The sequence below is a fragment of the Coloeus monedula genome (genome assembly GCF_965178545.1).
Source record: "Coloeus monedula genome assembly, chromosome: 24".
NCBI lineage: Eukaryota > Metazoa > Chordata > Aves > Passeriformes > Corvidae > Coloeus > Coloeus monedula.
Window position 1 is genome coordinate 1,531,510 of NC_138804.1, and position 21,058 is coordinate 1,552,567.

General features: G+C 55.9%; 3 protein-coding genes across 11 annotated transcripts in view; 1 reads left to right on the forward strand and 2 right to left on the reverse strand.

The window, feature by feature from the left end:
* Positions 1-437: 437 nt before the first annotated feature.
* On the forward strand, positions 438-3,495 carry PPIE (peptidylprolyl isomerase E). Its single transcript, XM_082296480.1, has 10 exons — positions 438-499; positions 573-671; positions 793-836; positions 1,385-1,411; positions 1,585-1,666; positions 1,787-1,887; positions 2,006-2,129; positions 2,212-2,397; positions 2,929-3,071; positions 3,166-3,495. The coding sequence occupies exons 1-10, from the start codon at positions 469-471 to the stop codon at positions 3,232-3,234; spliced, it is 906 nt and encodes a 301-aa protein (XP_082152606.1). The 5' UTR covers positions 438-468; the 3' UTR covers positions 3,235-3,495.
* A 2,059-nt stretch (positions 3,496-5,554) lies between these two features.
* Positions 5,555-16,524, reverse strand: LOC309581914 (bone morphogenetic protein 8B-like; the record flags this gene model as incomplete). The annotated part of the gene is made up of 7 exons (XM_082296818.1): positions 5,555-5,704; positions 7,363-7,473; positions 7,814-7,893; positions 8,457-8,651; positions 9,214-9,362; positions 10,067-10,259; positions 16,119-16,524. 7 exons carry the CDS (start codon positions 16,522-16,524, stop codon positions 5,555-5,557), a joined length of 1,284 nt encoding a protein of 427 aa, XP_082152944.1.
* A 919-nt stretch (positions 16,525-17,443) lies between these two features.
* MACF1 (microtubule actin crosslinking factor 1) overlaps positions 17,444-21,058 on the reverse strand; it is a 131,738-nt gene continuing 128,123 nt past the window's right edge. For all 9 annotated transcript variants that reach the window (XM_082296582.1, XM_082296577.1, XM_082296581.1 and 6 more), the window contains 2 exons: positions 19,361-19,484; positions 17,444-19,072 (listed from right to left, as the gene is read on the reverse strand). In XM_082296582.1, the coding sequence (XP_082152708.1) occupies positions 18,819-19,072; positions 19,361-19,484 (378 nt within the window). In that variant the 3' untranslated portion in view covers positions 17,444-18,818. The remainder of the gene's footprint in view (positions 19,073-19,360; positions 19,485-21,058) is intronic.

Genomic DNA, 21,058 nt, shown 5'->3' on the forward strand with positions numbered 1-21,058 from the left:
TAAGAAGGGTTGGGGGAGGTATTTTCAAGTGAAGGGTACGAGGGTTTGGGCTCCCTTTCTGTCATGGGCTGTTCTCTGTTTCCATTTCTGCATTTTCAGCTGCATCTTTAATGGTTCTGCTGCTCTTTTCTACTCCGAAGGCGGCTGAGTTTCGGCACTGGCACTGATAAATCCTTTGCGAACTTATTTCGGCTGTTCCTTTGGGATAAAAAAGCGTTCTTTAGGTAAACACAGAACCACGAGAAGACCTCCGCACTCACAGCTCCGACACCGTGCTCAGGCTGGAGCTGAACGCGCCTGTTCCACAGCGCATCCGAGGCTCTGGAACGAGCTGCAGAAGGATGGGGAGGCTCTACTGGGTTTCCTCGTCCCGGGAGCGGCCCCACGAACGCGCTGCCGGCCGGGGGCGGGGCGATGCCGCCGTTCCGGGGCGGGCCGGGCCGAGCCGTTCCGGGGCACCGGGGCGCGATGGCGGCCACCAAGCGGGTGCTGTACGTGGGTGAGTGGCGGGGCTGGGGGACCCCCGAGGGGCCGCCGGGGTGGCTGGCGGTGACCGCTGGCCGCCCCCGCAGGCGGGCTGGCCGAGGAGGTGGACGAGAAGGTTCTGCACGCCGCCTTCATCCCCTTCGGGGACATCACCGACATCCAGATCCCGCTGGACTACGAGACCGGTGCGTGCTCGGGGCGCTGCAGCCGCGCCGTGTGCGGCTTTGGGTGCGAGCGCTTTTCCCGGGATGGGACCCCCCCAGGTGTGTCCGTGCTGGCCCTGACCCCTCGCTTGCCTCCCTCCAGAGAAGCACCGGGGATTCGCCTTCGTGGAGTTTGAGCTGGCAGAGGTGAGGAACCAGCAGATGCTTGAGCCTTTTGGGGGTTTGCTCGCCTTTGGGGTTTTGGGATGCATCCTTTTCCTGCTGGAGACAGTCCGTGGAATCGGGTGTGTGTTCCCTGGCACAGCATTAAGGTGTTCTGCTCCTCCAAATTCCCGCTTTTCCCATTTTCTTTTCCTGTTTCCAAAGCAAACTGCTCTCCTGCTGCCATCCCTGGGTGGGTTTCTTGGCTTCGTGGCCACCACGGGCTGTCACATATTTGTCCTCCTATCACCTGTCCTGGGCTTGGTACACAAACCTCTCCTCCTCTCCCAAATGCTCATGGCAGCAATAAAAAGCATCTGAAATACAAGGGGTTTTTTGGGTTGTTGGAAGATGAGACCCACATGGATGGGGTTTGGGTATGGCTTCTACGAAACCCATCAGTTTGTACATCCCTGGGATAGATGAGGTTTAGGAAAACCTGGCAGTCGTCTTTATAATGAGATGCTGGGACATGGCTATGCTGGGCCTTGAGAAGAAATGCCTATAATGATTGTATTTTGATTTTTTGGCAGGATGCAGCAGCAGCTATTGACAACATGGTACGGACCCTGTTCCCACTCCTGCTCTGTGTTCTAGGGGGATGTGTGGCTTTGTTGCCCTGGGTGCTGTGGGCTGTAGAGAGAACCCAAACCCCGTTCTCTGAGCTCTGCAGGGCTTTGGGGTGGTTTTATACCTTTTGGTGGGCTTTGTCGTGCTTTTTTCCCCTCTGCAGAACGAGTCTGAGCTCTTTGGCAGGACAATCCGTGTGAACCTGGCCAAACCCATGCGGATTAAAGAAGGATCATCCAGGCCTGGTGAGTCGGGGCCTGGGAGGGGGAGAACATCCCTGGGGATGCTCAGAGCTCTGTGCATAAGCTGAGGTGTGGCCCTTCGGGTCAGTTCCTGAGCTCTGACCTTTCCCTTTTTGGCCACAGTCTGGTCAGATGACGAGTGGCTGAAGAAGTTTTCAGGGAAGACTTTGGAGGAGAACAAGGAGGAGGGAGGAGCAGAGGCCCCCAAAGCAGAGGCGCAGGAGGTAGGAAAAACAACTGGAGCCATCTATATCCCCTCTATCCCAAAGGATGGGACTGTAAGGCTGGAGGCAGAGCAGAGAAATGTCACCTCAGCTTGCTTTTCTTTCTTTTCCTGCCCAGGATGAGCCTCCTGCCAAGAAATCCCGGGTCAACCCCCAGGTTTACATGGACATCAAGATCGGGAACAAACCTGCGGGGCGGCTGCGGATCCTCCTGCGCTCCGACGTGGTGCCCATGACCGCGGGTGAGGAGAAGGCTCAGCCTCCCGTCCTGGTGACCCCCGGGCTGGCACAGCTCTCACCTTCCTCCCCTTTGCCCCCACACAGAGAATTTCCGCTGCCTCTGCACCCACGAGAAAGGATTTGGCTTCAAAGGCAGCAGCTTCCACCGCGTCATCCCCCAGTTCATGTGCCAGGCCGGAGACTTCACCAACCACAACGGCACCGGCGGCAAATCCATCTACGGGAAGAAGTTTGATGATGAAAACTTCATCCTCAAGCACACAGGGCCAGGTAAAGCCATCTCCAGGCAGGGGCTGGAGAGAAAATGGCTCAGCATCACCTAGGGGCCACATTTGGGCTGGTTTGGCTGTGTTGATAGCAGCAGCCCTGAATTATAATTATAATTATTACAATCTGCATTGGCCAGATTCTTCTGCCACATTCAGACCCTCGTGTCTCACCGAGCAGAAATGTATCGTTCCCTCTCTGCCCACTTTATTTGCAGTATTACATAAAGGAAAAACAATTTCAAAGCTGCTTCTCCTGCTTGGTTTTAAATGAGGAGTGTCACAGCACGACTGTGAAAAGCAGGAGTGAGCAAGCAGGTTTATCTCCTTACAAACAGCTTTGCAGCTAAAAATAGCTGAGCATCTTTCACACTTGCAAGTGTTCCTCCCCATAATTGATTTCCAGTAGTTCCTGTGGATTTTGATACCCAGCAGCTCCCTTCGATCCAGCAGCGTTTTGCAGGACGTGGGAATGGGGCTGGGCTGAAGCAGCAGCTGCTGTGCTGGGCCATAACTCTGCACTCTCTGATCCCAGGGATGGTGTCCATGGCAAACTCCGGCCCAAACACCAATGGCTCCCAGTTCTTCATCACCTGTGACAAAACAGACTGGCTGGATGGGAAGCACGTGGTGTTCGGGGAGGTGACGGAGGGCATGGACGTGGTGCGGGAGATCGAGGTAGGTGAGGGCACTGGGGTGCTGGGGGCACACCCCATGTCCTTCCTGCCCTGAGGATTTCATGCCTGGAATTCCTGCTGCTCTTCTCTCCAAGGCTCAGGGCACCAAAGATGGGAAGCCAAAGCAGAAGGTGATCATCTCAGACTGCGGGGAGTGCCCGTGAGCTCGGCGCTTGGAGGGGCTGGATGGGGGGAGCCCGGCCAGGAGGGACGGGGAACCAGCAGGGATGGGACACCCCAGGGACACCCCAGCAGTGCCCATCCCGCAGCTTCCATGGGAATTGCCCTGCAAAGGTTGCTGTGGGCAGGGTTTATCCTTCCCGGGATAAATCGCTTCCCAGCCTGCGCTGCCCGAGCAGGGCCGGGCTGGTCCTGCTGCCGTGTTCTGGAAAACAATTGATGTTTGGTAAAATTAAAAGCTAGTTTTAAAAATACTGAGGGCCTGGCTGCGGAATTCTCTCTGTGGGACGCTGGTCTTTGAGCAAAGATGGGTTTTATTTTGCACTTGCCCTCGTCTTCATTAATCCTGTTCCTAAATCCTGGCTCCAGGGGAAGGTACCTGTGCCAGGGGAAGAAGAGCAGAGCTGAATCTCTCGTGTTTGTTCCACAGCAGCATCTCGTGGAGGCGTTTTTGGCGCGTCCCTGGCCTTGTAGTGTCCTTTTCCAGCAGCAGAGGGAGGCAGGTCCCTGGCTGGCATCTCTCCTGCTGGGAATCCTGGTCCAGCTCCGTCCCCGCCCCAGAGGGAGGGCGTTTCCTGGGATGCGTGAGCTGGAGAACACGGTCAGGACAAGGAACACCAGGGAATGAAGGAGCTCTTTGGGTGATGAGGAAGGAAAAAACCCGGAGTGATGAGGCTGAAGGAAAGGATTTCCAAACTCCAGGTTGTAGAGTGGGATAAACCACATGGATTTATGGTTCCTGTGGTGGGCAGCCCTGGCTTTGCACTGACAGGTGACCACATGGGTGGGAAGTGGTGGATTTGGGGTTTCCTGTGAAATTATGGAAGGGATGTGTGGTTCTGAGCTTGTGCAGGAGGGATGAGGCTGCTGAGGTGGAGAGGAAGATCCGATGTTCAGATTTTGGGGGTGTTTGGAAGAGCTGGTGCCATTGGGGGATTCCTGGTTTTCCCAGCCCCTCACGAGTCAGGGGTGTTGCTTTTCCATCAGGGTTGGGTTTTTTTTTTTCCACTGGCTGGTGTTCCAGCATGGCTGGGGGTTGTGCATTGTCCTGAAACTGGGGCAAGGTGAGACACAAGGATGTGATTCCTGACAGACAAAATCCCAGCCCTGCTTTTCCCTTCCTTGCTCCTTTTTGTTGTTTGAATCCCGAATTTTAACGTCAGCCCTTGCAGGCACCTTCAGCAAGACCTGAGAGGGAGAGTCCAGAGTCAGTGGAAGGCCTGGGTGTTCTCTCTGCAGGAGGCACAGAGCCAGGATCACATCCTGAGCTGGATTTTGGGTGGAATTAGACACCCAGATAAGCAAGACCCTTTCTTGGGAAGCTGGGCACTGGCAGGGAGCAAATCTTCCTTTTTCTGGTGGGGCTATTGGGATTTTTCCTGACTGTGCCAGGTTCTTTACTCGTTTATTGATCCAAGGTTCCCCAGGTATCCGAGCTGAGAACCAGGACAGGCCTTTTCCTTTTCAAACCAGAGCAAATAAATAATTTAATTGTGCAAATAGCCTGGGGAAGCTGCCTGGGACTGGTCACAGCCCCACTGGGAGCCCAGGGGATGGGCACAGCCTGACCTAAAACTCACACCAGGGCTCATTTCTGAGCAAATAGGTACAATTTTAGCTGGTCCTGAGTATTTTTTCATTGCGAAATGTCCTCCAAACAGAGCCCTGTTGTGCTGTGACATTAAAACACAAAGAGCAAGAGAAACTCCGTGTTTACTTTCCAGACTTTGCGTTTATTTTATAACAGTGCCGTAGCTCAATATTGGATGTTTTATTTTTTTTCCAGCTGGCTGAGTTTGGTGAACTTTGGGTAAACAGGAGCGGGTTAGTCAGCCAGCTGCTTAATTGGCTGATGATATTTTCATTAAGGGAATTAAAAGCACTCGGGTAGAGGTGGGTTAGTTGAGAAACACGCAGTTCTAGAAACAGCTCAGTCCCAGAGCAACCTGGATGCACAAATCGGTCACAGACAGAACAGAATCAGCCAAAAATCCTCTCTTTCCTATATATATATATATAGATGTGTGTGTGTGTTTGCATATATCCGTGTCTCATCAAGCAGAGTAAGAGAAAGGGAGTTTTATATTATTTACATCCACTTCTAGAAAGGGGTGGGAGGGGTTTATTTTTTGGTGTTTATTGTTGTCATGAACAGATTTTACTCTGATGCAGCCCCCAAAGCTCCTCTTCCACGCACGCAGCAGAAACCCAGGGGCACATTGCTCTGGTGGGAGTGGGGTGGGACACCCAGGGCTGGGAATGGGACACCCAGGGGTGGGAATGGGACACTCAGGGACCTGTCCATCAGTGGCAGCCGCAGGATTTCACCACCATGTTCCGATGCTTCTTGAGGATGACGTTGTTGTTGCTGTCATAGTAGAGGACAGAGGTGGCACTGAGCTTGGTGGGGGCACAGCACGCCTTGGGCACGGCCTCAGGCTTCATCAGGTGGACCTGGGGGATGGATGGAGCCCCGTCAGCGTCAGCAAATTTGGCTCCAGGCAACAGCAAAAGTGTCAAACCAACCAAAAACCCCGGGTGAATGGGGGGATTATTTCCATCTTTTTGCAAAAATATTTATTCTGAACTCCAGGCAGTCCCTGCTGCGGTTTGTGTTGGAGCAGGGCTCACGGCACTTCGTTGATTCGGCATTTCAGGGCCCTTTTCTCACAGAAATAGACAAACGACTCAAAAAAAGCCCATAAATGAGGGCAGCACGGGTCAGGCTCGCTGTGGGCGGGGGGCGCTGGGTGTTGTTCCAACAGCGATTCTCCACCCAGGATTTAAAACCCAAAGCCCACAGCACCTTTGTGAACGCGACTCCGCTTTGGGATGGCTTTTCCCTGCTCGGGCCGCGCTGTATCCCGGCGTTTTCCTGCAGGAGGGAGCCTCGGAGGCTGCGGGGCGCACGGAGCCCTCTCCGGCTTCCCCCGACATGTGCGATTCATTTGTGGCAGGGGCAGCCGAGCTCTCCCAGCTCGGAAGTCCGGTGTTTTTGCTGTCCAACCCTGCTATTTGCAGCACAGCCCGGGGCTGGCACGGCTCCGCAGCCGCCTTTGCCCTGGCGCTTCCCAGAAGAGCCGCATCCAGGTGATTCACATCCTGCCCGTTTTGGGAACAGCGCTGGGTTTAGGGGTGATGGGTGGGTGTAGTGGGGGGGAAAGGGGCCCCTCCCTGCCGCTGCCAGGATGGTTCCCAGCCCCTGGATGGGCCCTGGAAGCTGTGTTGATGTCAGAATTAAACCCTGCCAGGCGACACCTTCAAAGGCTCGGCCCAGGGCTCGGCGCTCCCTGTAATTAACCGGGAGCACCGGAGCCGGGGTGGTTCTGCCATTGGGGAAACGAACACTCACGGGGCAGGAAATTCCAGAAATTAAAGCGCTGGCTGGGATGCGGGGTGGGTTTGGGGAAAAAAAAAAAAAAAAAAAAGAAAAAAAATGGAGGCATTAAAGCTTTCTTGCTCGGAATATGCTGAGCCCAACGTTTGGGTGCCGGGGCTGTGGATAAAGCCTCGGGCACGGCTGGAGAGGAGGGTGCAGGGATGACACGAAGCCCTTTTTGGGAAGAGCAGGAGGGCTCTGCTGTGCCCTGTCCCTGCTCCCCAGCTCGCTGCCAGGGGAGAGGGACCATGAGCCTGTCAGAAATCCTCAGTTCTGCCCCAGCTGCTGCGAAACTGGAGCAGGATGGTGTCAGCCAGGAAATCGAGACGTGAGGGAGCTCTGGGATGACAAAATCCTGCTGTTGCACCCTTCTGGCTCAGGCTGAGGGGACAGAGCTGGTGACCTGGGTGCCCTCGCTCTGGTGCCTCCACAAATGCCTTGAAATTCCCTATTGGAACCTCCCGTGTGCCTGTGGTGGGGGCCAGCCTGTGAGCAGCCACCCAGATGTGCAAGCACCCGTCCAGATGTGCGTGAACCCACCCAGATGTGCATCCCCCCCCCCCCCCCCCCACTAATGCTTTATTTAAATCAGGAGCCCCACTGCACCTCCCAACCCGAACACCCTCCAACCCAGCTGTGCTCATCCCAAAATCCCAGCTCTCCCTCGGGTCCCACCGGGCTCTGGCGGCTCCCCAGGACCCTGAACGTCCCTCCCACCGTGGGCTGCACTGACCAGGGACTGCAGGATGGCGTGGTTGGTGGCGTTCATGCAGGAGTCCAGCGGGAATGCGCACTCCCCCTCGCAGTAGTAGGCCGAGTATCCCTGCGGAGCAATCACCCAATCCTGGAAAAAAACCCCAAACCCAGGATTACATCGAGGTCCTCACCCTTCTGCGCCCCCTCATCCCTTCCCCACCTGCACAAACAACTCAGCCAGCTCCTTCCCCACGTGGCTGTGCCAGCAGCAAGGGTTGATTTTGATTTTTTGGACCGAGCCGTGAGTTGCTCGGGGTCACCGGTGGGGTTTGGGGTTGTGGAGGTTCATGTTTGCCTTCCCAGCTCCTGGGATGGCTTCGTGGGCAGGAAATGCAGCCTGGGAGGGAGCCCAGGGCGGGGGCATGGGATGATGGGGGGGTTGTTTTGGCTTTTTTTTTTGTCATTTACTTCTCCCAGCAGACAAGTACCAGCCAGCCGAGGTCCTGGAAGCTGACGTAGAGCTCGTGGCGCCGGCAGACCTGCCGCTCGTCTGTGGCGTGGACATCGTCTGTGGGAAAAGGGAATTTCAGCCCTGGAATCCCCCGTCCCACCCCTCAGAGGTGGGATACAGCCCCTGTGATCAGGATTGGTCCAGGGGAGCCAAAGGAGAGGAGCCTTCGTTGCTGCACAAAGGGAAAAGAAGCTCCAGAGCGACTTTAAGTTGATATTCCAATATTGGGATGAAGGAATTCAGCCTTGGAAGGGCTAAACCCCAGCTTTGCTCACTCTGAGGGTTTCCCAGACTCGGCGGTTTCAGGGCCTTCCTGCTCCCCTCCTGCCTGAGCTTTCTGGAGCTGTGACACCTTCGCAGGGCTCCAAAGCCAAGGGCAATGAGGCAAAAATTCCAATATTCAGTAATCCTGACACGCTCACCAAACACCATTTCCTTGAGGGCATCCAACCCAAACCCTCCCCGCACCTCCCAAACTGCAAAAACCTCCAATCCTAAAACCTCCTCAAACCTTTTTGCTCTGTTCCCCTTGGGGCCAAAAACTGGGATTTCAAGGTGCTGAACAGCAGAGCCTGGCATTTTCCATAGGGATCCCCCCCTCACCCAAGCAAACACCTTACCAAAAATTCCCGGGAGCTTGTTTGGATGGGGGAGGTCGTTGGATTTCTTGTGCTGCCGCCTCCTCGGGGGTTTGGCCGCTCGTGGGACGCGGGCGGGGCTGGGGCTGGCGCGGAAAAATGTCACCATGAAGGGCTGCTTGGAGCGGGGTCCCCGGCGCCCCAGGAGCCCGGCCGAGCCCGGATCGACGCTGAGCCCTGCAGGGACAGGACCATGGGCGGGGTTGCCCTCAGATAGAACTCGTTTGGTTAAAGCAGAGATTGAAAATAAAAGGAGTTTTGCAGCAGGAGCTGCGGTTTCGGCATCCCAAGGGGTTGAAGCCCCCTGAGGATCCTGTTGCAATGGTCGCAGGGGGCTGTTCGAGGGTTAAAAGCAATTTTCCCCTTCGCCCCAGTGGAGGGAAAGGGATGGATGGGGTGATCCTGGCTGAGATTCCTCCTGCCACGGGAGAGGAGCTGCTCTTCGTGTGCCTGCACACCTGGAAAAGGCTGGAAGAGATCTAATCCCATGGGGAAAGGAGGGTTAATCCTCTGCCACACACACACAGGATCCCTCCAGGTAAGGAGTTCATTAAGTGTTAATGGCGTTAATTACAGTCCGTGCCACCAGAACCTGCAAACCCAGACTTCTGGCACCCATCGCAGCTGGAAATTTCAAATTGCGCTGAGATCAAACCCCCACCACATCCCACGGCACCCAGGGGACTCCAATTCCCGGGAATTTGGCCCCGGATGCTGCAGGCAGCTCCGGCAGACTCACCATCATCGGTCTCCACGTAGAGCCGCAGCCCCAGGCTGTATTTCTGATCCACGGACCAGTGGTTGCTGGCGGCCGTGACGTCGAACACCAGCCAGCCCTCTGTCCCAGCACGCAGGTCCTGCACATCCAGCAGGAACAGGTCGGATTCCCTACAGGAACAGGGGGGAGAAGGAGCAGGTGAGTAACAGCAGCCAAAGGGCTCCAGCAGGAGCGATGATTAATGGGAGCGACTCCTTGGAGCTGTGTCCGGACACATCCCGGCTCTCGTGCTGGACACGATGGTGGTGTCCTGGCAGCTGCCCTGGGAAAAGCTCCCTCCCTGCCCAGGTGGGAATGCCAGGGCGTGGCACCGGCCTGTGGGGAAGTGTGGGAGCAGCCGGACACGGCGGTGCCGCTTCCTGCGGCCTTCGGGAGGGGTGGGGAGGGAAAGGGCTGGAGCTGGTCCCTACACCCGTCTCCATCCTCACCAGTTTCATCCCAGTTCTCATCTCCATCCTCTTCATCCCCATCTTCTTCAGTCCCAGTCCCAGTCCCTTTATCCCCATTCCCATTCCCATCTTCATTCCTGTACCCACACCCATGCCCATCATCTTTATCCCCATTCCCATCTTTCCTGTACCATCCCTCTCCCCATCAACCTCGTTCCCACCTTCTCCATTCCCACCTTCTCCATTCCCTTACCCACTCCCATTTTCACTCTCATCCCCACACCCTTCCCATCCTCATCATCTTCATCCCCACTCCCATCCCCATCATCCCACACCCACGTTTTCACGCCATACCCGCTCCTGTCACCTTCACCCCCATTCCCACCGCCCTCATCCCTGTTCCCACTGCATTCCCAGCCCGTCACCTGTTGGAATGCTGGGCAGCCACCTCGTAGATGCTGATGTGGAGGCTGCTGTTGGCGTGGCCAGGGACACCCCGGGATTTGTAGATGCGGAACTCGGCGGCCGTCACGGCCTCTCCCGCCGGCACCTGGGTCAGGTCGAACCTGAACTCCTTCCAGTAGGGCTTGGGCGAGAACAGATCCCGGTCCTGCTCCACTGTGGAGCAAAAAAAGGGTCAGGGATGGCCGTGCCAGGCCCTGCTGAGTGCCACCAAAAGGATTTTGGGGACAAACCCGCTGGTTCCGAGCCGCCCGCCCTAGGTTGGGAATTCCCATCTCCCAAGAGTTTGAATCGGGATGCAGCCTCCCCTATTTTTGCATTTTATTTTGCTGTAAACCCCCCAGCCTCCCCTCCCAGCCCTCTTCCTTTATTATTAATTAAAATTAAAAGGAAAATTAAAATCAAAATCACAAATGCAGCCTATGGGGGGAGCACAGAGAATGTGCCGTGCCTCGGGGGCTGCAGCTTTTTGTGCTTCATCAAAAGGTGAAAACCACAAAAATTTGATGTTTTGGGGGTCATCAGGACCATCTGGAGCAGGAATTGGCATTTTCCAAACTTTCCTTGCAGCAGAAAAAGCCAGGGCTCATCAGGGCCATCATCACTGGATATCACAGGTCCCCTCTTGCCCACAAATACAGATTTTCAGCCTGTGCAGTTTTGGGGAGTTGGGGGGATTATCAGGTCACTGCTCTGTAAAAAACCTTCCCTTTTCCCTGAAAATTCCTTATTTCTCCATCAATCCAGCACAGTCTGGGGCAGCAAAAATCCGATTTTATTTTGTGAGCCCATAAGGAACCAGCCTCCCTTTCCCTGTGGTAACGCAGCCCCCACAGCTCTGCTAACACGCAGTTATTTGCTTCAAGTTGTTCTTTAAAAATCTTCCAACCTGTCTCATCTGAGCATAATTAAAGTTTATGATTAAATACAATTCAACGTGACCAAAGCTGCTCCTGCTTCAGGCGCGAAAGCAACGTAACCAATTTGACCTGGCGCTTTCTTTTAAAACTAAAACAAACAAATAATTAACTAAATCAAAAAGAAACCTTTTAAAGGCATTTTTTAACCAATTCCAGGGGGGGGAGAAATACTCCAAATTTAATCCACCATGAGGTCACCATTCCCATTCACACAGAGGGAGCAGCGCGTCCCTCCAAACCCAACACTGAGATTTTACCGACGTACCCATTTTTTTCCTCCTTCTTATTTTTTCCTCCTTTTTTTTTGCCCCCTTTTCTCTCTTTTTCTTTCTTTTTTTTTTTTTTTTTTCCCGAATCCCACATTCCCTCCAGCTCCCAGCCTCACCACAAGCTGGGTTATAAAAAGAGCCCGGGGCCAGGCGGGCAGGGCGGATGCGGAGAACGCTTCCTGCTCCGGCGGGGCGGCTGCCAGCTGCGGCAGGAGATGCTGCGGGCACCTGACCCAACCCCTGCCCCCCTCGGGGGGCACCCGCCAGCCCCCCAAACCCTCTGCAGTCCCTCGGCCTCTTCCCTCTTTTCCATTTCTTCCCCCAGCCCATCGTGGGTGGTTTTATTCTCCTGGACCTTTGGTGCCGCCAAAGCCTTGTGGAGCTTCCGAAATTATTCAAGTTCCACCCCCACCCCCCCAAAAAACACAAAAGGAGTCACCTCCTTTTTTTTAGCACTGCTAAACCCCCAGTGGGTGTCCCACAGTCGGTCCAGGGGACACCCAGGTACCCCTTGGGTGTCTGTGGTCACTTCGAGTGACCCCTTTGCTCCAAAATCTTTGGCTGTAGCTGGACTCTCACCCAGGGGATGGGCAGAGGGATTTTTTTTGTCGGAGCCAAGGAGGTCACAGAGACCCCACACGAGATAAAAAGAGCCAAAAAAAAAGGTGATTTTTGGCCCCAGAGAAGAGTGAAAATCATAACCACAACAAATTTGTTACGGGAACTTCCCATCGCCGTGGAGGTGATGGAGGGGTCCAGGGATGAAGGCAGAGGGTGGGAGTTGGTGGGAGGGAAGCCCAGAGACACCTTGGCAGTAGGAGAAATGCTAAAGGGGCTACAATTAGCTGAGCTCCTGGATGAACCAAATAATCTGGGTCTGACAGCAAATCTGTCTGTGCTCGGGATGAGATTCTGGGAAGAACCCCTGAATTCTCCTTCGGGGAGAAAAAGAAGAACTCCCATGGAGGGGCAGGACCCAGGGAGAAGCTTCCCCTCCTGTGCCACCTCTGGGACACAAACAGCAGCTTGGAGAGGGTTCAACATCACCGTGTTTGCTGCTAAAATCAAACTGGTTGTGAAATGAGAACCCTGCAGCTCCCCCAAATCGCCCCAGCAGAACCGTGGGTGCTCAGCTGCTGCTGGGGGTGCACTGGAGGTGCCCCCCCGGCCGGTTTTGGGAGCCCCTGGTGCCTGGGAACCTGCCACTGATCCGGGTTGACTCAGCCACACCACCAACCCTCAATTATCTGTGGGCGGATTATCCGGATTGCGGAGGAGACGCACTAAAAAAGCCCAACCCAAGCGCTTTGCTCTCCTTGCCCCCTCCTTTGGCATCATCCCGAGGAGCTGCTGCGTCTTCCCCCGAAGCTGAACGTCACCCCTGTGCTCCCACCGCTCCCCAAAAAACAACATTAAAATTAAAATAAATTTTCTCTTTTTCGGGGCCGTGCCCCTGGCAGGGGATGCCCAGCTCCACCCAGACTGAGCCTCCTGGTGTCTCCCAGTCCCTGAGCGCTCCCGATCTCCTGGCAGATGCCACCCTTCCTCCTGCCCCCCAGGTTATTCTTAGCTGCACGTTTCTCGGCGTGCACTTTCTCCGCTGCTATAAACTGCGCATCAGTCGTAATTACCGGCCCTGGCTGCTCCCGATGGGTCCCCACGACCATTTCAGGCACCAAATTAAAAGGAAATGCCAGGATATTCAACCACATCAAGTGCTCTGGAGCCTAAAATAGGTTTAAAGGAGATGCAGGGAAGATGCTGTCCTTCACTTGCAAGCAGGAAAAAATAAGCTCTGGAGGCTTTGTGAAGTGGGGAGGGATTCAGGAGTTACCCCAAGTGCTGTGAGACACATCCAGATTCCCAGTTTGCTTCCTGGGATGAGCACTGGGAGCTGCAGGACACAGGGCTCGGAACTGGACACCCCCAGTCCAGCTACTCGTGGCTGGGACACAGCTTTGGCCCCTGCCCTGCCCCGTGGATCCCAGGGATTTATCTGGAAAGCTTTTCCCATTAAAACACACACGGAGGGTCCACACAGAGCACTGACACCTTGGCACGGGCTGCCCCCGGATGGATGCCCAGAGGAGGAGGAGGCTGAAATGGTTGCAAAATGAAGCCAGGAGTGGGAAAATCCCGAGCTGGCTGCTGACAGCAGCTGGATTTCGGTGGTGATTGTGTGGGGGCGAGGGCAGTGGGTGATGAGCTTCCAGAGAGTGGAGCAGCACATCCCAACTCCCAAAATTCAATTAGAGAGGCTGCCCTGAGCTCCCACCTCACACTGATGGTTCCCTGAAGTGCCTGGGGCGCTGTGGCTATTTTTGCCAAGGTGTCCTGCATTCCTCTCCAGTGCTCCCTGGATTTTCCAGGAAGATGTTTGGCTGTGGGCACAGCTTCATCCCGAGCAGCCACAGGGGAGTCCGGCCACATGGAATCAGAGGCTGCTTTGGGCTGGAAGGAGCCTTAAAGATCATCTGATTCCAACCCCTTGCCACGGGCAGGGACATTTTCTAATAAATCAGGAGCCGTGGATGCCGGGAGGGAGAGGGGGGATGCGTGTTCTGTGTGCCCTGGGTGTTGTGGGGGGCTCAGGAATGCTGTGAATCTCCTCATCCCCTTCCCATTACAAACTCCCCACCCCACCATTACACCCTGCCCGTACCCATGACTCAGAGCCGGGGAGAAATCCCAAAGCCCATCCTTACCCCGGCCTTAAAAACACAACATCCTGCTGGACTCCTCCAGCAAGGGCACAGGAACACAGGCCAGGCTTTATCCTTGCTCTGGGAGGAGCAAAAAGGATGGGATGGGATGGGAAGGGGGTGGGAATGGGGATGGGGATGGGAATGAGGATGGGATGGGGATGATCCCCCATCACCAAACCCAGCTGGGGGTGCCCGGTGGCCCTGGCTGCCCCTGTCCCCCAAACTGGGCTGTGTTTGTGCCCCAGGGAGGTTTGTCATTCCCCCTTGCCGGGAACAAGGTGTGCCGCTGGGAGCCGCGCTCCGGCCTGGCTCACACAGGGCTGCGTGGGGTGGCTGCGAGCAAAGAGGTCCAAGTGGCCAATGGGGCACAGACTTTGCCCTATTTGCATGTCCCATCAGGATAATTGTGCAGCCAATTATGCATGCAAATGACAGCTGGCCTTCTCCCACAAAAAAAATCCCTTATTTAATTAACATGAAGGGGCTGATGAAGCCGCAGAAATCAAAGCCATTCAAATGGAAGGCTGGAGCTGTGTTCCCCAACTCTCCCGGCTACTCCAGGGGCACTGGGGAGGGGAGCAGTGCCCCTTTGCCTGCACCCCCGTACCTGCAGTGACACCTCCCAGGAGGCTCCCCCAAACATCCCACCCTGGTTGCCATCAAACCTGACCATTTTAAAGCCCATTTCGGTGCTTGGCTGTTGTCCCAAGTGCTGAGGGGATTTGGCGTTTCAGTTTTTGTCTCCATCACTCTCAGCTTTCCCAGGACACTGAGCTCCCACAGGTCCCTCAGGACCCTAAATGGGTGCTGGGTGCCTGCACCCCTGGGCACCCCAAGCACCTCCTGAGCAGCAGGGTCTGTTCCAGGGAGACTCCTCACACCCACGCGTGGTACAGGGAGTGTAGGAACGAGTGGGAGACACCTCTGCAGCCCCTCCCTCGCCTAAAACTCCTCCCAGGGGTGCAGATCCCCTCCCTGCCTCGAGTCTCCAAGGAGGGATTCTCCTCATCCTCAGAGGTTGTGGGGGACGTCGTGCTTGGGGCACCCAGACACCCCTTAAAGCAACGAGAAGAGACAGGGAAGAGCTCCATATCCGAGCTCCTGCTCTGCAAACCCCACAGGATTCGGGGCACCTGCTCTCAGACAGGATCCATCCCATCCCGAGTATTTTCGGCCCCGCTGATGCTGGGACAGCTCTGCTGCTGCTCCAGCCGCTGCCTGGAAGTAGGAGGGATACTGGAGCCGGAGCTGGGTTTCCAGCAATAATTAGCAACCTTGGGGATTTTATTTGGACTCAGTGTCCCGCCGAGGCTCACCGTGCTGCTGGCACCAGAGCTGCTGTCCCGCCTGCCCTGCACCCCAGTCCTTGTGCCCAGCGAAATGGTCAGTGCAGGGTGGACGAGCCTCCCTCAGCCTCGCTGCAGGACATTCCCCTTCTCCATTTCCCCTTTTTAAGCGGAGTTGGGATTCGTCCCGGCCTCTTTCACCCAACACCCGCGTCCCTCGCCGCCACCGTGTCCCCCACAGCCGCTCTCCCCCGTTATTGAGCTTAACCTGGGGCAAAAGAGTTCCTCATTTGAACAAGGACGCCCTGAGAAACCACCCCAGGGCCGAGGGATGCTCGGAGCTGCCGGTACCACAGTCACGGACCGGGGGTTCGGGTCAGCTCAGCCCCCTGCGCCCCGTCCCGGTGTCCCCTCGGTGCCTCCCCGGCTCTGCGCTGTGCGGGGCTCAGCCGCCGCCTCACCCCCGCTCCTGCCGGTCCACTCCTGTCTGCTTTGGTCCCCTCGGTCCCTCCGTGCCCTCCGGTCCCCGCCCCGGGTCCTTCCTAAGCCGCCTGGATCGTCCTCGTGCGCTTCCGTGCCTCCACAAGCTCCGGTCTGCTCCTGGCGCCGGGATCCTGCCCGCACGCCCCGGTATCGCCTCCCGGCGCCCTCGGTGAGCCCCGGTGCGCTCCGATCATCCCGATGCCCCCGGTGCTGCCAAAGCCGCCGGGATCCTGCCCGCACGTCCCGCTACCCCCGGTACTCCCCGCTGCGCTCCGGTCCCCCCGATGCCCCGCACAGCCCGGTGTCCCCCGCTCCGCCCCGATATCCTCGGTGCCCCCGGAACGTTTCTCACCCATGTTGACGAGGCTGACCACGGTGTCTGCGCGGCTCACGATGCTGCCGGGCGGGGGGCTCTGCGTGCTGAGCCCGGTGAGCACCGGGCGCGACACCGCCGCTTCCTCGCCCTCCTCCTCCTCCTCGCCGGCCACGGCGTGGTACAGATCGAGCATGAAGAGCGGCGCGGCGGCGGCGGGGACGCGAGCGGGGGCGCGGGGCCGGGGCCGGCCGGGCAGCCCCAGCACGGCCAGGATCTCCCGCTGCACATCCCGCCGCTCGCCGCCGCTCAGCCGCCGCTGCGGGACCCCGGCGGCGTGGAGCCGGCGGCGGAGGACGCTGCCGCTGCCCAGCTGGCACAGCACGGCCGCCACCCACAGCAGCGCCACGGCCCCACGCCGCCCCCCGCCCGCCCCGCGCCCCATGGCACCGCCGGGACCCCCCGCCCGCCCGGTGCGGTGCGGCCCCGGGCACCGGCACGGCCCCGGCTCCGGCCGCGGCCCGCCCCGGCGGGGCGAGGGAAAGGGACGGTCCCTCCAGCGGCACCGCCCCGGCCCCGGGACGCCCCAGCCCTCCCCGCCCGGCGGCTCCGGGGCACGGGGAGCATGGCTGGGTGTGAAAATCGACGGGCACCCAAAGCCGTGGACACACAAATTCATGGGAACCCATCCCTAGGGATGCCTGTGCTCGCGGGCACCCAAAGGGTCCCACCTTCGCTCACACCCCAACCCACGAGCACCCATCCGTCCCCAGGGATGCTCACCCTCCTCGAGGGGACCCAAACCCGTGGGGACCCATCCCTGGGGATGCTCCCGCTCACGGGTGAGCAAACCCGTGGAAATCCATTCCTAGGGATGCTCACCCCATGGGCACCCACTCCTAGGGAGGCTCGCCCTCGTAGGAAACCAAACCCAGGTGCACCCACCCTCACTGACACTCAAACCCCTGACCACCCACACCTGGGGATACTCAGCGTCGTAGGAAACCAAACCCGGGGCACTCACCCTCACCGACACCCAAATCCATGAACACCACACCTGGAGATGCTCACCCCCATAGGCATCCACCCCCAAGGCCACCCAAACTCTTGGACACCCCCTTGCATCCCTTCCCCTCACAGGGTTCACTGAGCGCCCTCACCAGTATCACCCACCCTCCTGGACCTTTTAATTTTGGGGCTGGGTGGTTCCCTGCTCCACCCCCCAAGGAAAACCAGCGTGCAACCCCCCCCCCCCCGACTTGCACAGGCACCGCCTTCCCACACGGGATAAGCAGCTCCAGCTCATCCTCACAAAGCTAACACTGGGGAATAAAGTAGGAGGCAAGATTGTTTATTACCGCAAGCAATTTTAATACAAAAATGTGTCTGGTTTTTAAACAATTCATTGGTAGAGCTTCAGTTTTGCCTCAATTTGAAACCAATTGAGAGAATCACACAGCAACACGGTCAGAGCCGGAGAGGAACACTATTTAATAAATACAGGAGCTGTGGAGAGCCCTCGCCCCCGGCCCGTCTCCTGGTCACTTGGTCAGTTGGATTTTATTACAAAGAAAAAGGAGCGTACAAAAGCGAGACAGGACTTGCAGCGAGTGTGCTGGTGAGACTCATTTCAAGGACAAGCAACTGTGCGTGTAAGTCCAGATTTCTCCTAGGAGCAGAGTTCACATCAATCTCAGCCTGGCTGGAAGTGGAATGACCAGTTAAATAATAAATAGGAAACAAAGAGATGCAGATAAAACAGCGATTGTGTAAGGAACGCCTCGGGTCGGGCTCGTTAAGCCATCAATCCAGAAGAATCCTTGATTTTGGAGGACCCACCACCTCTAAGGGATGCATCCGAGTGATCCAGACCTGCAGTCGTACCCTGTGCTCTCCTCCGGCGTGAACCCTCCCTCCTCAAGCCCCTCCCCAGTCCCCTCACCCTCGGTTTGTTGTTTAAAAACAAAGTTGTCAGGACAGTATTCTCAGGACAGCAAATCGTCACGGCCTTTGCTGTAGTGTGTGCAAATTTTATTATGTCAAACTCCGCTTTCTTCAGGTAAAACCACATAGCTTTAAAAAATGGAAACATAAGCCCCAAGTCCCCTCACCTCATGTTTCTCTGGTTGAGGTATCTGTGATTTACAAAAAGAGAGTTCCTTGAACACTGCAGGATTCAGGTCTTCGCTTTTAAATATAATTTACCTTGCTGAGACAGCAAGTTAAGTTTATAAAGATGCATTTAGGAAACAATCCTAAAAGATAAAGCAGGTTCACACCCTGCACCGCGCAGAAATCCTATTTATATTTTAGTTTTTCTTTACACTTTCACATCTTGACCTTTTTTTTTTTTGCTTCCTTTTTTTTTTTTAATCTTTTTCTTGATTTTTTTTTTTTCTTTCTCTCCCACATTTCAGTTTTCCAGGCCCCTCTCTAAACAGGGGTCACCGAGAGGCAATTTTTTTTTTTTTTTATCTACATAAATATTCACATGAAAATAGTAACTTACAAAAAAGAAAAAAAAAAAAAAAACAAACCCAAAAAAACAAAACAAAACAAAAAACCCAAATAAGGCAGCTTCATAACACAACTTCTCTTTTACACTTTTAACAATATAGTTTCTCCCATTTAGAATAAATATACATCCAATGTACGGAGCAGGGTTAAAAACTGGACACAGGTTGGGTTTTGTTTTGCTTTTTTTCTCCTTCCTCTCCCAGGAGGGTGGCGGGTACAGTATTATCTTTTAGGGCCCGGAGTTTTTGGGGTGGCAGTGGGCGTTTTCTTGGACATGGTGGGGATTTTGGAGGGCTTGGCCACGCCGCGGCGCGAGCTCTGCCCGCCGGCCACGCTGCTCTCCGAGGTGTCCGAGCAGGCCGACTGCGTCTCCAGCAGGTCGAAGTCGGAGGCGTCGCTGCCCCGCCGGCTGCTGGCCCGGCTCCCCGTGCGGCTCCCGGCGCGGCTCGTGGGACGACTGGCTGCTTTTTTAGGGTCTGCAAGGAGAGCCCAGCACAGGCTGCCTTGAGCAGGAGGGTTTAAAGGGTTTCATCCTCCTCCAGCCCCAAACCAACAGCGACATCCCCGTCCCTGCTGCGGCCACAGCGGCACCGCTGAGATGGGAGGTTCAACAGCAGGGTTGGTTCCTCCCCGGATTTCAGCAGTTCCTCGGAGTGCAGAGCTGTGCCAGCATCTCCTCCCCCAGCCCACCCCCAAAATATTCCGTATTTTCGCCACTGATTTAAGAAGCGACAGGAGTTTTTCCATCTTTTCCCTAAACTCACCTGCCCGAGCGGTTTTGGCACCTGTTGAGACCGGTGAGGAGCTGTTACTGGTGTCCCCAGCCAGGGAGGTCCGGCTGGAGTGGAAGGTGGGGCGCTTCAGCTTGCTGCCCGCCGAGGGGGTCACCTTGGGAGGAAGCACATGTGGGACACCCTTTAGCTGTCACCTGCACTGTGCCGGGCCGAGGTCACATCCGAGATCAGATCCTCAGCAAGAATTTGGGCTTTTAAGGAACCCCCATCTCAATGGTCAGGGAGGGCACAAGCTGCCGTTTCAGCAGCAGCTCATAAAATAAGGGAAAAGCCCGAATCCTGAAAATTGGGAGGGGAATGGCAGTTTGTGCGCTGCAGGCTGATGGAAGGGAATTTGTTGGGGAAAAGGAAAAATCCAAGCAAAGCTGTTAGGAGACAGCATCAGCTGGGCTTGAAAGCTCCACAGAGGGAATGTGAAATACGGAAAAATACGGATTTCAGCATCCAAGCAGCTCAGGAGCATTTTAGAAAGTCAAGTCCATTTGGGATCTTGAGAAGCACAACCCATTGCAGGGAGAGGTGGAGGGGTGTATCCACACCACTCCCAGTGCCCAAAGGCAGCCAGATTGGAAAAATGATGGGCAGGGACACAAAACACAGCGGGTCAGCTCTGGCTGCATCCCAAAACGGCGCTTTTCCCTGACCTTTGAGATGTGGGAAGTGCAGCTGGTGTGGGGTGAAGCAGCACAACAGGCAACTCTGCTCCTGCCACTGCTGCAGGGAGCCGAGGGGAAGGTGCCAGCAGGGTGAGGGCACCTGGATCCAGCTGGAAAAGGCAGCTCCAGTTTCTGTTCACCATCCAAAGCTCTGGGTTTGGGGCAGCGCTGCAGGAAAGCGACCCCAGCCCTGGGGGTTTTTGGGGTGCTGCAGCCCTGGATAGATGGGCACGGATCCCAGAGGGCATTCCCCACAGAGCTTTAAAGCGACAGCTGGAGGGGTTTTCCTCCATCCCCTGCAATTTTGTGATTTTTTGGGAACCTCAGAAATGTTGGGATGTGATGAAACTGGAGCTGCAGGGGGAGAGGGGGCAGCTGAGGGAATCAAAATCCATTAATGCGCGATTTTCGAGGCACCGCTGTCATCACCAGAGATTTCGATTCTCATCCTTGATCCTATTTTAAAATAGGCAGCAAGCAGCAATTTAGGGCAACCGGGGAAGTGCTCCTGACCTCCTGATGAATCAAATGAACCCCTTTTCCACGTGGAAGCACCGCTGAGCAAGACGCAGCTACCTCAACAGCACAGTGAACCACCGGGATCTACCCCGGTGCTTCTCAGCACCCACTCACGAGGGCAGGGAAAGTCCACGAGGAGGCTGAAAACTTCAGGAGAAAACCCAAATCTCAGCCCAAATCCATCCTCCTGGGAGCATCAAGGCGGTGGCTGGACACACCAGACGTGCTTTACCACGGTGATGAACACAAGCTCTCCGCAGAATGAGGCGGTGTGGTTACGGCGCATGCGCTGTAGCTGATTTTCAAGTCTCCACTCGGCTGCTGCATTTCAATTTTGGGAAGCCAAACGCGGCCCCTTTTCCAATAAAGCTCGGGAAAATGAATACATTTCTCAAAGCACGAGAGGATTATCGTGGTTTGGAAGCAGGGGGAGGCCAATTGAAAGTGCTGTGCTTCACTCTGAAGCCGATATTTGTGTTTTAAGCAGAGTTGG

What these genes read in the sequence shown, in the direction of transcription:
- PPIE (XM_082296480.1), top strand. Translation starts at nt 469, where the DNA reads ATGGCGGCCACCAAGCGGGTGCTGTACGTGG. An exon ending in CCCGCTGGACTACGAGACCG is followed by an intron (nt 672 to 792) that starts GTGCGTGCTCGG and finishes GCCTCCCTCCAG; the next exon opens with AGAAGCACCGGGGATTCGCC. An exon ending in CGTGGTGCCCATGACCGCGG is followed by an intron (nt 2,130 to 2,211) that starts GTGAGGAGAAGG and finishes GCCCCCACACAG; the next exon opens with AGAATTTCCGCTGCCTCTGC.